Source organism: Bos indicus x Bos taurus, chromosome 8, assembly GCF_003369695.1.
Source record: "Bos indicus x Bos taurus breed Angus x Brahman F1 hybrid chromosome 8, Bos_hybrid_MaternalHap_v2.0, whole genome shotgun sequence".
In the NCBI taxonomy this organism is placed as follows: domain Eukaryota; kingdom Metazoa; phylum Chordata; class Mammalia; order Artiodactyla; family Bovidae; genus Bos; species Bos indicus x Bos taurus.
In genome coordinates this window covers 59,107,925-59,125,165 of record NC_040083.1, presented here as the reverse complement: position 1 = coordinate 59,125,165, position 17,241 = coordinate 59,107,925, and the positions used below count along the sequence as shown (strand labels likewise).

The 17,241-nt window shown below is 49.7% G+C and overlaps 2 protein-coding genes across 7 annotated transcripts; both read left to right on the top strand.

Annotated features, from left to right (window-relative positions):
- Positions 1-881: 881 nt before the first annotated feature.
- STOML2 (stomatin like 2) lies at positions 882-4,148 on the top strand. The gene is made up of 10 exons (XM_027549571.1): positions 882-1,031; positions 1,271-1,408; positions 1,877-1,976; positions 2,094-2,152; positions 2,235-2,336; positions 2,479-2,613; positions 2,763-2,907; positions 3,028-3,107; positions 3,337-3,465; positions 3,868-4,148. Exons 1-10 carry the CDS (start codon positions 987-989, stop codon positions 4,003-4,005), a joined length of 1,071 nt encoding a protein of 356 aa, XP_027405372.1. The 5' UTR covers positions 882-986; the 3' UTR covers positions 4,006-4,148.
- A 5,202-nt stretch (positions 4,149-9,350) lies between these two features.
- PIGO (phosphatidylinositol glycan anchor biosynthesis class O) lies at positions 9,351-17,053 on the top strand. 6 transcript variants are annotated; one of them, XM_027549560.1, is made up of 11 exons: positions 9,351-9,397; positions 10,389-10,929; positions 11,501-11,644; positions 11,833-11,956; positions 12,267-12,426; positions 12,755-12,934; positions 13,183-14,707; positions 15,246-15,449; positions 15,639-15,874; positions 16,480-16,550; positions 16,703-17,046. In XM_027549560.1, the coding sequence occupies exons 2-11, from the start codon at positions 10,419-10,421 to the stop codon at positions 16,962-16,964; spliced, it is 3,417 nt and encodes a 1,138-aa protein (XP_027405361.1). In that variant the 5' UTR covers positions 9,351-9,397; positions 10,389-10,418; the 3' UTR covers positions 16,965-17,046. The 6 variants fall into 6 exon arrangements, with proteins under 6 accessions (XP_027405361.1, XP_027405364.1, XP_027405365.1 ...); XM_027549564.1 differs by having other exon boundaries at positions 9,359-9,906; positions 10,389-10,454; XM_027549559.1 differs by having other exon boundaries at positions 9,359-9,906.
- The last annotated feature ends 188 nt before the right edge of the window (positions 17,054-17,241 follow it).

The following is a 17,241-nucleotide window of genomic DNA, read 5'->3' as shown; positions in this document are numbered from 1 at the left end:
ATTCTGTTGGGGACAGCATGGGAATGGGGATGGGAGGACCTAACTGGAGCTGGGACTCTGCCCTTTCCCAGGGAAAAGGTGTGAGGCCAGGAGGTTTAGGGGAGACCCCCATGATTCTTAGGGTCTGGTCTAGCTCTTTTAATATAATGGGGTGGCGTGATGGGGAAGGTTCTGCCATGAAAGCTGAACTTCAAATGTAGATCTGGATTCTTATACAGGTTCTATTGATGATTTTAGCTCCTCTGAGTTTCAGCACTCTGATATGTAAAATGAGGATGACTAGGCAAGTCCTATGTGCCAGAGCATCAGAAATGTGTGCAGGGTGAATGCTGAATTTTGGGGCTGTGTGCTGCACCATGGTGTGTAAAGGAACCTGGCCTAATAGACCCTGACGGGGTAGAGGTAGAAAAGCTATGGTGCCTTGGGAAAAGATGGGAGAGAAATCTCAGTCCAATCACTGTTAGGCCCAATCACCATGGCAACTGGAATGGGGTCAGTCCCCAGTGGGAGGGCTGGGTACGACACAGCAGGACTACCAGAGAATGTCACCATGGCAACCTTGGCTCTGAGGCAGCGCCAGTCGCCTGGTCGCTATGGTGACAGATGGGGCGATTATACGCTCAGAAGGGTAAACTGAGTCTCCAGTGGGGGTAAAGAACTCTGGGAGGCTTATCTGGGCCACCTACACGTGGGAAATAGCCTCCAGTTAGTCACTGTGTTGGGAAGCTTGGGCTTGTTCAGAGAGAACAAGAACCTTCGGCCTTGGGCGCTCTCTGGAAGATCTGGGTCTCACCGGGAGCAACTTGACTCACGCTTCTGCCAAGTAATGCTGATTGGCTGAGTATGGGAGGGGGAGGGGAAAGAGGAAGACCGGAAGTACATCCGGGGGAGTGGAAATACGGGAGGAAAGGCTCAGGTCCGGACATCTAGAGCGACCGCTCTGCTACGCGTCTCGTTGGTTCCGGAGGTCCCTGTGGCCGTGGGAAATGCTGGCGCGCGCGGCGCGGGGGACTGGGGCCCTTTTGCTGAAGGTGAGTGCGAGGCATCCTTTTCTAAGGATCAGGCCAGAAATCACCTGGGTCTTCAACTGGGAATGGGCCAGATTCTAAGTTTGGGGAGAGAACTGAGGTCGGAGGTTATGGTACTCACATGAGTCCCTCTCCGAGAACCCTTTAGGGTTGTGGTTTAGGAACTTGACTCCCGGACGGGCGCCGAAAGGGGCGGGCTGCCTGGCTGGCTGGGCCTCTGCAAATCCCCTTCTTCCTTTCAGGGCTCCGTCCAGGCTTCTGCCCGCGCTCCGCGCCGCGCCTCCTCTGGATTGCCCCGAAACACCGTGGTCCTGTTTGTGCCACAGCAGGAGGCCTGGGTGGTGGAGCGAATGGGCCGATTCCACCGGATCCTGGAGCCTGTGAGAACCTCTTCTGCCCACCACGGGCCAGCCTGAATCCCAATTCCCTCACGACATGGGGGGATGGGGTGAGACCTTGGTGGGGCCTGCCTTCGCCTTTGGCTTCTAACACCCTAGACCAAACCCGGCAGGGCCCAGACTGTTGACCGTCATACCCATCTTACCACCTTTTCCTATTGCCCTAGCATCCCACAGGCCCCATGTTGGGAATCTCTTCTGTTTACCCTCTCAGTTCCACCTGTCTGCATGGAGAAGGCTACTCTGCTGGCTCCTGTTCCCTTAATTTTCCCTTCCATTCGAAGATCCAGCCTGGCATTTCTACCCTTACCTTCCTATCTATCAGTGTCATCCCAAGTCTTCTGTTTTCTGGGCAGAATCTATATTGATTGCCTACCCACTCCAGGCCTAGCTTAGATTCCAACCCTACAGTCCCACGTCCTTCTGAAGACCTATGACTCTTCTTCCCAGGGCTTGAATATCCTCATCCCTGTGTTAGACCGGATCCGATATGTGCAGAGTCTCAAGGAAATTGTCATCAACGTGCCTGAGCAGTCTGCTGTGACACTTGGTGAGGGGTGCGGGGTGACACGGGTTCTCTGAGGCCGTTAGGCCATGGTGGCAGGAGAAAGAGCTCATTGGAACCCAGGGGCCTGACCTTCTTTCTCTCCTGCTCCCGCACCTACAGACAATGTAACGCTGCAAATTGATGGAGTCCTTTACCTCCGAATCATGGACCCCTACAAGGTATCTACCTTTGCAGCTCCTGAGTTGCTCTCCTTCCTAAAATCCTGCCCCAAGCCACTTACAGTCTCCATGCCCCTTTCAGGCAAGCTATGGTGTGGAAGACCCTGAGTATGCTGTCACCCAGCTAGCTCAGACAACCATGAGATCAGAGCTCGGCAAACTCTCTCTGGACAAAGTCTTCCGGGTAAGGGGATCTGAGCCAGAGTTAGGGTTTGAGGACTCATACCTGGCACTCAGTCCTTTCTGGGATCAGTCTCTGGACCTTCTTCACCTAGCCTCCTGATAGGTGAGTTGAGGCCATGGAACTTCCACCTCTCGTCCTCCAGGAGCGGGAGTCCCTCAATGCTAGCATCGTGGATGCCATCAACCAGGCTGCCGACTGCTGGGGCATCCGCTGCCTCCGTTATGAGATCAAGGATATCCATGTACCACCCCGGGTGAAGGAGTCCATGCAGATGCAGGTGGAGAACGGGGGGAGTGGGGAAGACTACTTCAGGAGACTCCAGTTGCATGGGAAACCTGGACCCTCTTCCTTACTGAAATGGGTCCAACTGCAGATCGGTGTCAGGTCTTTCTTTTACTCTGGTTTCTCGTTGCTTGGGGCTTCTAGGTGGAGGCAGAGCGGCGGAAACGGGCCACAGTTCTAGAGTCTGAGGGGACTCGAGAGTCAGCCATCAATGTGGCAGAGGGAAAGAAGCAGGCACAGATCCTGGCCTCCGAGGCAGAGAAGGCTGAACAAATAAATCAGGCAGCAGGTCAGCAGAGGGTAGAGGCTGAGGGATGAACAGGGTGTGGGTCTTTGAAGGTTGGTAAGGACAGAAGCTTTGGGGTACCCTGACCTCATAGATCAAGGTCTGTCTCTTCTTTTCTTTCAGGAGAGGCCAGTGCAGTTCTGGCCAAGGCCAAGGCTAAAGCTGAAGCTATTCGAATCTTGGCTGCAGCTCTGACACAACATGTGAGAGGCTCCTGGGTGGGAGTAGGGATGGGATTTGGCAATAGAAGGGGTTCTCTCTTCTACCCTGGGGGAAATTCTTGCTTTTTTCGGTTCCATTGAGCCGCATTCTGTGATCTCTTGTATTGTGATTTGCATGTCCTCTTTCTAGGAACCTGATTTCTCTCTACTTTCTTCCTTCCTTCCCCTCCAAGTCTGTGATCTCTGATTTTTAATCTCCTTGTGGCCACAGAATGGAGATGCAGCAGCTTCACTGACTGTGGCCGAGCAGTACGTCAGCGCGTTCTCTAAACTGGCCAAGGACTCCAACACCATCCTGCTGCCCTCCAACCCCGGCGACGTTACCAGTATGGTGGCTCAGGTTAGAGTGCCCTGAGGACCCAGCACAGCACCAGTGCCAGAGACCAAGACTGTCCCGCCACCATCGTCACTTCCACCATAGAGACTTTTAGAGTGCCCTGAGACCTACACCTCTCTTCGTCCCCTGAATGAAACACTCCACTCATCCCTGATGGAAGGAAACCCCTTGAGACATCCTTTTTTTTGCAGATACCTGTATTAGCATTTTGAGGGTGACCCCGCGCTGGGAGTGTGTAACATTCCTAGAATAGACTCCAAAACTTTTAAGACTGAGGCTTAAGAGAGAGAAAGGGAAAACAAGTTTACTGGCCCCAGCTCTCCCTTCTTCCTTTGAGCCATTGGTGTGTTGGGCTGTGCCTCCTGCCATGTGTCCTGATGGCTGTCTCTCTGACCCTCTCCTTAGGCCATGGGTGTGTATGGGGCCCTCACCAAAGCCCCGATACCGGAAGCCCAGGACTCAGTCTCCAGCAGGAGCAGCAGAGATGTCCGGAGCACAGATGCGAGTCTGGATGAGGAACTTGATCGAGTCAAGCTGAGTTAATGGAGCTGGGCTTGGGCAGGGAGGTGGGGGACAGGGAAGCAGCACTGCCAGACTCTGGTTCTAGCCTCCCTGCCAAGATTTTGGTTATTATTTTTTTATTTGAACTTTAATCATGTAATAAACTGGCCAATGGCAAACTGAAACTGTCCTCTTTGCTTGGGGAATGAAGTTGGGAAAGTCACCAGTGTTTTCCTTGGATGACTTCTGCCAACCTCCAGTCCTGTCAGGTCTTGGGAACCGATTCCTCCGTGAATAAGAATGAACCTCGTGTCAGTCATCCTGCCTGTCTTCAGGAGAAGCTGTGGGATATAGTGGAAGGATTAAGCCATATGTCTACCAAACTGCCAGCTGGGGAGAGTAGTCCCCCCTCTTGCTAAGTGTGGGGCTGTGAATTTGAGCAAGTATTGGGGTTTTATTAAAGGGAAAGAGGACTGCCCTTGTAGAGTAGTGCTGCCTAATGCTCATCGGGTCCTCGGGGACTGAGGACACTCATTCATTCATTCAAAGACATTGAATCATGTCTACCATGTGCCAAGCTCAATGTTAGACATAGGTTACAAAAGAACCCAAACCCAGTCATCCCTGTTTTCACAGGAAGCAGACTGAGGTACAAAGTGATGCGTGCTGAGGTGGAGGAAAGTTCTGGCTGAGGGATCCTGTGGGGAGGAGCATGTCACTCTGGGCAGCAAGGTTACTAACCCTGCCACTGGGCTCAGGCTGGAAAAACTGATGGACTCATCAGATGATGGTTTGGGACTAAGATATGCAAAGATCCATGGCTCCAAAGAAGTTAGAACTTCTGGCTGAAGGGTGGGGTATTAAGGGATGTGACTGTGTGGCAAAGGCCAAATCTCAGGGAGATAGGGTCCTGAAAGCTTGGACTTTATCGAGGGGAGGCTGATGCATAGGCGTGAAGGGTTTTTTCCCCTTCCCATGAAGAATTTTAAGACGATTAAGGTAATCAGTGTTTAGATAGAGCCGCCCTGCTGCTATGTGGTCAGGGGATCTGAAAGAGATGGGAGGCTGGAAGGACAGTAAGAGGGCTGCCTCAGTGGTCCTAGAGGGTTAACAGAGAAGGGGCTTTGGGGATGAAGGCAGAGGGATATTTCAAAATATTTCTGAATTAGAATTTATTTATCCATTTAATAACTGCTTATTGAATCCCAACTATACGCCAGGAATAGAGGATACAGTAATAAAATTTCCTACTCTCAATGAACTTACATTCTATTTGGAGGGGACAAATCGTTAATAAGATGCTGATGAGTTGTGCTACAGAGGAAATTAAAGGAAGGGAGATGGTGAGCTTGATGGGGCTGTAACATTAAGTAGCGTGTTGCAGGAAGCCTCACTGATGGTGCATTTAAGCTTAGACATGGAGATGAGGGGAAGAGACACCTGGCCATCTGGGAGTAAAGCTAACAGGAGATTGCAGACACACCTAAGGCAGAGAGTGGCTGCCTTACTGGGAAGAGCTAGGAGCTGCAGTGGATGGGACACAGTTCGGGAAATAAAGGGCAGCTAGATGAATCAGATAAGGAGGTGGGGAGAGGGTGTGTAGATTGCTAGGGCCACTAAAATCATTTGGGCTCAACTCTGAGATGAGAAACCACTGGAGAGGTTTTCTGTTTTGTTTTAAATGGTAGTTTTTCTGAGATAATTCACATACACTGCAATTCACCTGCTTCAAGTGTGAATTCAATAATGTGTAATATGTTCATATGTCGTGCAACTGTCACAGTCGAACATTTTCATCACTGCTCTCCCATTCCCACCCTGCCACAAAACCCGGTGCCCATCAGCAGTCATTCCTCTCTCCCCTGGGCCCTAGACAACCACTAATTTACTTTCTGTGTCTGTAGCTTTATGTATTCTTATAAATGGGAAAAGTACGTGCTAGTTTGTGATAGGTTTTTTCCTACTTAGCATGTTTTTAAGGTTCGTTCATGTAGCAGCATGTAACCACTTGTAATACTTTATCTTTCTTTTTTAATTGGCAAACAATATTCTGTTGTATAGATATAACATATTTTGTTCATCCATTCATCAGTGAAGGCCATTTGGGATGTTTTCACCTTTTGGCTTATTATGATAAGGCTACTGTGAACCTTCATGTGCACATTTTTGTGTGGCCACATGTTTTTCCTTTCCCTTGGGTATATACCTACAAGTGGAATTGTTGGGTTATATGGTAAGTCTGTTTAACCTTCTGAAGAACTGCCAAACTTTTCAAAAGCTGATGTACCATTTTACAATTCCAGCTGCAGTTGGACCATTCAGTTCAGTTCAGTTCAGTTCAGTTGCTCAGTCGTGTCCGACTCTTTGCGACCCCATGAATCGCAGCACGCCAGGCCTCCCTGTCCATCACCAACTCCCGGAGTTAACTCAGACTCACGTCCATCGAGTCAGTGATGCCATCCAGCCATCTCATCCTCTGTCGTCCCCTTCTCCTCTTGCCCCCAATCCCTCCCAGCATCAGAGTCTTTTCCAATGAGTCAACTCTTCACATGAGGTGGCCAAAGTACTGGAGTTTCAGCTTTAGCATCATTCCTTCCAAAGAAATCCTAGGGCTGATCTCCTTCAAAATGGACTGGTTGGATCTCCTTGCAGTCCAAGGGACTCTCAAGAGTCTTCTCCAACACCACAGTTCAAAAGCATCAATTCTTTGGCACTCAGCTTTCTTCACAGTCCAACTCTCACATCCATACATGACAGTATGACCTAAATCAAATCCCTTATGATTATACAGTGGAAGTGAGAAATAGATTTAAGGGACTAGATCTGTTGATAGAGTGCCTGATGAACTATGGACGGAGGTTTGTGACATTGTACAGGAGACAGGGATCAAGACCATCCCCAAGAAAAAGAAATGCAAAAAAGCAAAATGACTGTCTGAGGAGGCCTTACAAATAGCTGTGAAAAGTAAAGGAGAAAGAAAAGATATACCCATTTGAATGCAGAGTTCCAAAGAATAACAACAAGAGATAAGAAAGCCTTCCTCAGCAATCAATGCAAAGAAATAGAGAAAAATAATAGAATAGGAAAGACTAGAAATCTCTTCAAGAAAATTAGAGATACCAAGGGAACATTTCATGCAAAGATGGGCTCAATAAAGGACAGAAATGGTATGGACCTAACAGAAGCAGAAGATATTAAGAAGAAGTGGCAAGAAAACACAGAAAAACTGTACAAAAAAGATCTTCACGACCCAGATAATCACAACGGTGTGATCACTCACCTAGAACCAGACATCCTGGAATGTGAAGTCAAGTGGGCCTTAGGAAGTATCACTATGAACAAAGCTAGTAGAGGTGATGGAATTCCAGTTGAATTATTTCAAATCCTAAAAGATGATGCTGTGAAAGTGCTGCACTCAATATGCCAGCAAATTTGGAAAACTCAGCAGTGGCCACAGGACTGGAAAAGGTCAGTTTTCATTCCAATCCCAAAGAAAGGCAGTGCCAAAGAATGCTCAAACTACCGCACAATTGCACTCATCTCACATGCTAGTAAAGTAATGCTCAAAATTCTCCAAGGCAGGCTTCAGCAATACATGAACTGTGAACTTCCAGATGTTCAACCTGGATTTAGAAAAGGCAGAGGAACCAGAGATCAAATTGCCAACATCCGCTGGATCATCGAAAAAACAACAGAGTTCCAGAAAACATCTGTTTCTGCTTTATTGACTATGCAAAAGCCTTTGACTATGTGGATCACAATAAACTGTGGAAAATTCTGAAAGAGATGGGCATACCAGACCACCTGACCTCCCTCTTGAGGAACCTGTATGGAGGTCAGGAAGCAACAGTTAGAACTGGACATGAAATAACAGACTGCTTCCAAGTAGGAAAAGGAGTACGTCAAGGCTGTATATTGTCACCCTGCTTATTTAACTTCTATGCAGAGTACATCATGAGAAACACTGGGGTGGAAGAAGCACAAGCTGGAATCAAGATTGCTCGGAGAAATATCAATAACCTCAGATATACAGATGACACCACCCTTATGGCAGAAAGTGAAGAGGAACTAAAGCGCCTCTTGATGAAAGTGAAAGTGGAGAGTGAAAAAGTTGGCTTAAAGCTCAACATTCAGAAAACGAAGATCATGGCATGTGGTCCCATCACTTCATGGCAAATAGATGGGGAAACAGTGAGAACAGTGGCTGATTTTATTTTGGGGGGCTCCAAAATCACTCCAGATGGTGACTGCAGCCATGAAATTAAAAGACGCTTACTCCTTGGAAGGAAAGTTATGACCAACCTAGACAGCATATTAAAAAGCAGAGATATTACTTTGTCAACAAAGATCCATCTAGCCAAGGCTATGGTTTTTCCAGTAGTCATATGGATGTGAGAGTTGGACTATAAAGAAAACTGAGCCCCGAAGAATTGATGCTTTTGAACTGTGGTGTTGGAGAAGACTCCCAAGAGTCTCTTGGACTGCAAGGAGATCCAACCAGTTCATCCTAAAGGAAATCAGTCCTGGGTGTTCATTGGAAGGACTGATGTTGAAGCTGAAACTCCAATATTTTGGCCACCTGATGCGAAGAGCTGACTCATTTGAAAAGACCCTGATGCTGGCAAAGATTGAAGGCAGGAAGAGAAGGGGACAACAGAGGATGAGATGGTTAGATGGCATCACCAACTCAATGGACATGAGTTCGGGTAAACTCCAGGAGTTGGTGATGGACAGGGAGGCCTGGCGTGCTGCGGTTCACGGGGTTGCAAAGAGTTGGATACGACTGAGCAACTGAACTGAATTGAACTGAATTGAACTTTCTTCACATCCATACCAATACTGGTTATAGCTATCCTCCTGGGTTTGAAGTTATATGTCCAACATTTTGCTGATGGCTAATAATATTGAGCATCTTCTAATGTGTTAATTGGTCATTCATGTATCTTCTTTGGAGAAATGTCTATTCATATCCTTTGCTCAATTTTGAATTGATTGTCTTTTTATTAATGAGTTGTAAGATTCAGTGAAAAACTTGGGAAGGATGAATAATAAAAGCTATCGTTTGGAGTCAGCTTGGCAAAAAAGGAGAAATAAATATTATCCCTATTTTACAGACGAGATAATGTCCAATAATGATAATCAGTGGCAGAGCTAGGTTTCAAGCTAAGTTTGGCTTCAGAAGCCTAGATCTTAGTCTTAACCAAGAATGGACAGTGGTTCCCTCAACTCTTGTAGCTTAATGCCTTGCCCCGGATTCTAAATTACTATAATCTCCCATTAAACTCCTCAGGCCAGCCCGGCGTTCCTTGCCGAACTTCCTCGGAGGCGCCAGCAGATGGCGACGAAGACCCCTGCGGGTCGCTCTATCCGTCGCATGCACCTCTGTGGTGCCGGGCCGCAGGCGCCGTCGCTGCACTTCCGGGCGCCATTCAAGGTGAGGCAGGGGCTCCCCAAACACCCTTACTCTTGCTTTTCCCAAAAATTAGGGACCCGTCTACCCCACTCAGAGCTCGAAGTCTGGCGGGCCCATACCCGGTCAAGGTGTCCAGCTGGAGGCCGGACAGCCATCGGAGGAGGCAAAGTCATCTGGACGTCTGGGTCCCAGCGAGGCCCAACCGCCTTAAGACCTCGCGCTTCTGCCCTGCTGAGCCGGGTCGCGCTTTTCGTCTGGCTATCCTGGGTGTCCGGAAGCGGAGTACGACTCCTAATTCCCCGCCAGGCGGCGCCGTCAGCCTGGCCTGGATTCCCCTGTGGCTGTGAGCCTTGGCCACCCCAGGGGTGTTGAAATTGGCGAGCAGAGAGGAGAAGCGGGCTGTCGGAAAGCAGTCTACCACTTGGAATAAGTTTTCCCCTGGATTGTGTTTTCCGTCATTAAGATCTCCTGAAGTACATATACAAATTCTTATGCTCCACCCTCAAAGATCCTGATTCCGGGGATCTCGGGTGACGTTTTTTACTTAATTTTACTTTTGGCTGCCCTGGGTCTTCCTTGCTTTGCGTGGGCTTTCTTTCCTTGGAGTGAGTAGGGGCTGCTCTTCCTTGCAGTGCCTGCTCTCATTGTGGTGGCTTCTCTCGTTAGGGAGCACTGGGCTCTAGAGTTCAGGCTCAGGAGTTGTGGTGCACGGGTATGTGGAATCTCCCCCGACCAGGGATACCACCCGTGGCCCCTGTGTTGACACGTGGATTCTTAAGCACTGGACCATCAAGGAAGTCTGAAAGTCAGCACTTTTAAAACACCCACTCCAGGTTGATGCTGGTAGTCTGCACACCTCACTTTCAGAAACTCTCATATAACTGATGGAGAGGAACACTACATTGGGTTGGCTATGGGACTCTTTATCTTCAGGAGAGCTTCCAAGAGGAAGTGATTCTAACAGGTCTTTGTACTGAGAGACTAGAATATCTACTGGTTCTTTGCCTCACAGTTATGAATTCCCTCTCCTGCCACTACCAAGATGCAGAAGATCTCAGTGCTGCTTTTCCTGGCCTGGGTGAGCTTCCTCTTCTACGCCGGCATTGCTCTCTTCACCAGTGGCTTCCTGCTCACCCGTTGGGAGCTCACCAACCATAGCAGCTGTCAAGAGCCCCCAGGCCCTGGAGCCCTGCCATGGGGGGGCCGAGGGGAACCCGGGGCCTGCTGGATGGCTTCCCGATTCTCTCGGCTCGTGTTGGTGGTGATAGATGCTCTGCGATTTGACTTTGCCCAGCCCCAGCGCTCACCTGTTTCTGGGGAGCCTCCTGTCTCCCTGCCTTTCCTGGGTAAAATGGGCTTCTTGCAGAGACTCCTGGAAAGTCAGCCCCACCATGCCAGGCTCTACCAAGCCAAGGCTGACCCCCCGACCACCACCATGCAGCGCCTCAAGGCCTTAACCACCGGCTCACTGCCTACCTTTGTTGATGCTGGCAGTAATTTTGCCAGCAGCGCCATAGTGGAAGATAATCTCATTAAGCAGCTTTCCAGTACAGGTTAGTCCTCTTGGAGTCCAGGAGTACCTTGGCAAATTTCTTTAGAAGTCAGAGAATCAGAACTTTGGGTGCCTAGCTGCATGTTTGACTAGCTAGTACAGGAAGGAGAAAGAGACCACAGCCCTGCCTGCAGGGAGCACGGGTGCAGGCTGTGTCCTGGAGTTTCTAATCTGCACGGGGTATTGATTTTACTTTTGGGGAGCTCTTGGTCAAGGGGCATGGGAGAGATGAAGAGTTGTGGGTCTGGTATCCTCACAAAGTGTGGAGGAGAAAGAGAATCCAGGCTCTGTCCACTCATTGACTGGGAAAAAGCAAGATGCACCCAGGAAAAACAGAGCAGCCAAGATAGAGCCAGGGTCTGAGGACTAGCAGAGCCTTTTATAGGAACAAGTAGTAAGAGATCTGGGTGGAGTATTGTTGTTAGGGAAAGCTTCCTGGTAGAAAGTGGTAGGCCTCAAAGGATAGAGTTGTTGAATGAACAGCTGTGCCTTAGAGTGCACGGTTGGGAATTCTGATAGATCTTTAAAAGGCCTCTCCTCTTCCTCCTCCCCTGACTCCTATGTCCCTGCAGGAAGACGTGTGGTCTTCATGGGAGATGAAACCTGGAATGATCTTTTCCCTGGAGTTTTCTCCCAAGCTTTATTCTTCCCATCCTTCAATGTCAGAGACCTAGAGACAGTGGACAATGGCATCATGAAACACCTCTATCCAACCAGTGAGCATGGGGTCCAAGGCAGGCCTGACCAAGACTGGGCGGTGGGGAGGGCTGTGTCAGTTACATATTCTGAACCTACCATGGATGCAGTGGCCTGGGCCTGTGTCCTTGGACGTAGGAACATCAGAGCCTGGCTGGGGTTGAAGAGTGAGCCTCAATCCCATGTGCTCAGGTTCTCTCCTTCACAGTGGACAGTGACGAATGGGACGTGCTGATTACTCACTTCCTGGGTGTGGATCACTGTGGCCACAAGCATGACCCTTACCATCCTGAAATGGCTAAGAAACTTACTCAAATGGATAAAATGATCCAGTGAGTGTGGGATTTTGGCTGGGGGAATGGGTTTGTGTCTGAGATGATATGTGGTCCCAAAAGAAAAAAATCCTTATTTGGGGTCCCTTTCTTGGTTGAATTCTGTCTTTAGGCTTTTCTCTGACACTAGTGGTCTCATCCATTTTGAGTAACTCAGTGTGTGGTTTCGGGCAGTAGGGTTGGTGCTAAAGAAGTGTCTTTTTGCCAGATGTCTAGGCCCCACTAATGGAGTTATGGCTGGGGGTAAATGGGCCCCTGAAAAAAATATTTATCTCTCCCTACCTCCTGACACATTTCTTGATCCCCCCAGGGGACTTGTGAAACGTCTGAAGAACGACACACTGCTGGTGGTGACTGGGGACCATGGGATGACCATCAGTGGGAACCATGGAGGAGAGAGTGAGCTGGAAACCTCAGCTGCACTTTTTCTATATAGTCCCAGAGCTCTCTTCCCCAGCGCTCCTGCAGAGGTAAGGCCTCTGTGTGGTTTTGTGTGGTTTCCTGCTATTCAACTTGCATCATGATCATAGCATTCTTGTGGATCTCTCCATTTTAATCCCCCAAATTCATGACCTTGGGTATCCTTCACTCTTGTTTCCTGCCTAAGTCCCCTATGTCTTCCACTCCAAACACTGATCTTACCTCTTTTTTTTTTCGGCTGCTCTACATGGCATGAGGAATCTTAGTTTATTGACCAAGGATTGAACCTATTCTCCCTGCAGTAGAATCACAGAGTCTTAACCACTGGGCCAGGAAGTCCTCTTTGGTGAACCCGTTGACCCCGTCCCTGTTCTCTAGGAGCCAGAGATAATTCCTCAAATCAGCCTTGTACCTACGCTGGCCCTGCTGCTGGGCCTGCCCATCCCATTTGGAAACATCGGGGAGGTGATAGCTGAGGTGTTCTCAGAGATCGAAGACTCCCAGCCTCGCTTCTCCGCTCTGGCCCAAGCCTCAGCTCTGCATCTCAATGCCCAGCAGGTAAGTAATGGGCTGGGCTTCCAGGTGACAGAGTTAAGTTGGGCATGGGAGAATCATAATGACCCACTTGATTATCCCTTGTTCAGTCTTAATCACACATTCCATAGCCATATCCTCCCTCTCCCTCTGTCCTAGAGAGATTTTGGGATCCTGATTTCCAGGTACCCTCTTTGGTAGTACCTATCTTTGCCCGCGTCCCAATTTATGTCTCTGAGCTTCTCCCCTTGGCCTCTGATCTTTTTTGCCAGGTGTCCCGATTTCTTCACACCTACTCAGCCACTGCTCAGGACCTTCAAGTTCAGGAGCTGCATCGATTGCAGAAGCTCTTCTCCAAGGCTTCTGCTGACTACCAGCGACTTCTGCAGAGCCCCCAGGGGGCTGAGGCAGTGCTCCAAACTGTGATTCCTGAGCTGCAGCAGTTCCTGCGGGGAGTTCGGGCCATGTGCATTGAGTCTTGGGCTCGTTTTTCTCTGGTCCGCATGGCAGGGGGTGCTGCTCTTCTGGCTGCTACCTGCTTTCTTTGCCTACTGGTATCCCAGTGGGCAACATCCCCAGCCTTCTATTTCGGCCCTCTCCTAAAACCCACAGCCTCGGGTCTGAGTGGCGCCATGGTGTGTGCTGGACTCCTGGCATCTACTGGGCTGAAGCTGGATTCCATGGTTCTAGGGGCCATGGCTGCAGTGGGCTCACTCCTGCCTTTTCTGTGGAAAGCTTGGGCAAGCTGGGGATCGAAAAGGCCCCTGGCCTCTCTCCTTCCCATGCCCGGGCCAGTCCTATTACTCCTGCTCATTCGCTTTGCTGGTTTCTTCTCTGATAGCTATATTATAACCGAAGCCAGGGTTGCCCCCTTCCTTTTGATCTCACTCATCTTGCTCCTGGTTGCCCGACTTCACTGGGAGGGCAAGCTGCTGCCACCTAAGCTACTCTCGATACCTCGCCTTGGCTTTTTGACTCCAGCAGGTCCCCCGCAATACAGTGCCATGCATGCCGTGGGACTTGGAGTTGGGTTGCTTTTATGTATAAGGCTAGCTGGACTTTTTTATCGCTGCCATGAAGAGACACCTGTTTGTAGCTCCTCTCCCTTGCTGAGTCCCTTGCGATCCACAGTGGATGGTCGAACCAAGAATTTGTGGTATGGAGCTTGTGTCGGGGCACTGGTGGCCCTGTTAGCCTCTGTGCGGCTGTGGCTTCACTGCTATGGTAATCTCAAGAGCCCTGAGCCCCCTGTGCTCTTTGTGCGCTGGGGTCTGCCCCTAATGGGACTGGGCACTGCTGCCTACTGGGCATTGGCATCAGGGGCAGATGAAGCACCCCCGCGTCTCCGGGCCCTGGTCTCTGGGGCATCAGTTATGTTGCCTCGGGCTGTGGCAGGGTTGGCCGCTTCAGGGCTCATGCTGCTGCTCTGGAGGCCTGTGACAGTGCTGGTGAAGGCCACAACAGGTGCTCCAAGGACCAGGACTGTCCTCACTCCCTTCTCAGGTCCCCCCACTTCTCAGGCTGACTTGGATTATGTGGTTCCTCAAATCTACCGACACATACAAGAGGAGTTCCGGGGCCGGCTAGAGAGGACCAAATCTCAGGGTCTGCTGACGGTGGCTGCCTATCAGTTGGGGAGCGTCTACTCAGCTGCTGTGGTTATGGCCCTTACCCTCTTGGCCTTCCCACTTCTGCTATTGCATGCAGAGCGCATTAGCCTTGTGTTCCTGCTTCTGTTTCTGCAGAGCTTCCTTCTCCTGCATCTGCTTGCTGCCGGGATACCCATCACCACCCCTGGTAAATACATGTCTCAGTCCTGATTCATCCACGGACAGTAGGGATGTAAGTTCGGCCCCTCTTATCTTTAGGGAGGTGTTGCTCCTCAGGATCTTCACCTTGATACAGGGTCTCACACCTCCCAGTCAAGAGGGTCTTCCTGATGTCTTCTCCCTTATCTACTGTAGCCAACTGAACCCTCACATTGACTTTCAGGGCCAGCAGAATTCATGGAGGAGATAGACACACAGTACTCTAAGACTCAGTTTTTATGGAAATGCTGCACCCTCATGAGTGCATTTCCGGATTTTCCAGTGATAAGAGATAGTGAACTGTGTGTATATGAGAGAAGGAAGTTGACCACAGATTAGAGCAGGGGGCTTTGTGCCAGGGAGGGAATTAGAATAACAGAGTGTTGATTATTAGAAGGTTGGGGTGTTGGGGATGTGTGTATGTAGGAGACTTAGCACTGAGGTTGTAGTTGTGTGTGACCTCGGGGCAGTGGGCTGTGGGGTAGGGAGTGGGACATGACTGTAAAGAGGCATATCTGTTCCCCCAGGTCCTTTTACTGTGCCATGGCATGCAGTTTTTGCATGGGCCCTCATGGCCACACAGACCTTCTATACCACCGGCCACCAGCCTGTCTTTTCAGCTATCCAATGGCATGCAGCCTTCGTGGGAGTCTCAGAGAGTCGTGACTTTACCTGGCTGTCTGCTTTCCTGGTGGGAGCCAACACCTTTGCCTCCCATATTCTCTTTGCAGGTACTTCCTCATTCCTCCTTTGCTTCCACTGTGGCTTTGTGGAAGGAAAGGAAGCCCCTGCATTTGAGTAGGGAAAGATCATTTTGTTAGATCTTTGGCACCCCTTGGCCTGTGCTGATTGGAGGCTGAGCCAGCTAGAGTACTTGGGGGACAGGGTGACCTGGTCCATGGGTCTTCCCTTGATTCTAGCCCTGCCTTTCTCTGAGGCAGTAGGTTGCCCGTTGCTCCTGCTCTGGCCCTTTCTGTGTGAGAATCAAGGATCCCAGAAGAGGCGGCAGCCCCCAGGAAATGAAGCTGAGGCCAGAGTCAGGCCTGAGGAGGAGCAGGAGCCACGGATGGAAATGCGGCTCCGGGATGCACCTCACCACTTCAGTGCAGCACTGCTGCAGCTGGGCCTCAAGTACCTCTTTGTCCTTGGTATTCAGGTGGGTGCAAGGGACAGATCATGGAGTTAGTGATCTTTTCACATGCGTGGACATCACCTTCTTTCACACTTTGCCAAAACCCTAGGAGAGAGCCTTGATTGAAGCTTAGATAAGTGAAGTAATTTCCCAAAGGCCAGTGACCTCAAATGGCAATACTGAGACTTGAACCTGGGTCTCCATCCTAGTCTTGGATTGTTTCCTCTCTACAGGCTAGATCTGGACTTGATGGTTGCATATGGGGATTACTCCATTGGACAGACTGGAAAAGCTGAGGTGATGGTCAGGATTCTTTCCCAAGCTGTGATAATTAATCTTCCTTTCCTTCAGAGGCAGAGTGTATGGCTCTGACATTCCCTCCACCCTGAGAAGCCGAGCCTGAGTGTTAAGAGACACAGATGAATAGTGCTTGTCCACGGTCACACTGCAAGTCGTAGTAGGGCCAAGAAAAGAATTAGGTTTCCTAACTCTTAGCCCAGAGTTCTTTCCACTGACAGGTACTGCTTTCCTTCCCCTTCCATTCTTCACAGGGGTCTACAGCAACTCTCTACTTGACCCACTTCCTTCTCCCCTTCCCAAATAACTTGACCCCTCCTCTCTTCCCTCAGATTCTGGCCTGTGTCTTGGCAGCCTCCATCCTCCGCAGGCATCTCTTGGTCTGGAAGGTGTTTGCCCCCAAGTGAGTGGATTTGCTTGAGAAATGTTGTTGTGGGGAGGGTGAACTTTGGATTAAACAGTGAACATCCAGAATGGACAAGGTTTTGCCTCAGTGGGGAAAAGACTCTAGATCTACTGTTTGTGTCCTTTGAGATTCTCTACTTTTCTTTGCAGGTTCATTTTTGAGGCCATGGGCTTCATTGTGAGCAGCGTGGGACTTTGTCTAGGCATAGCTTTGGTGATGCGAGTAGATGGTGCTGTGAGCTCCTGGTTCAGGCAGTTAGTTCTGACCCAACAGAAAGCTGGAGAACAATCTAGCCTGGTCTGTACGGGTGCTGGATTATCTGCAAGAAAGGCTCAGCCACACCTCTTACCACCATGCAGCCAGGACCTACTGGCATCTGGGACTTCATTATTTTATAATTCAAGATCATAGTAGAGCCTAATTCCTAACTCCTGCATTGGATACATCTGAGCGACTGAGGGGCTGTCTCCAAAGTGGAATAAAATAATAATGTAAATATATGTGTCTGAGGTATGGGGAAGCCCTGACTGTCCTGTAGGGGATATGAAGAAGTTCTGTCTCCCTTATTCAGGCACAGATGGGATCAGCTGTCTTACGCAGACCTGGCTGCATTTAAGACCCTTTGAGAAGTGGTTGGAGTTGTCTGAATTCACTTCTCCCAACTCTTTGCAAATCCCTACTGTTATTC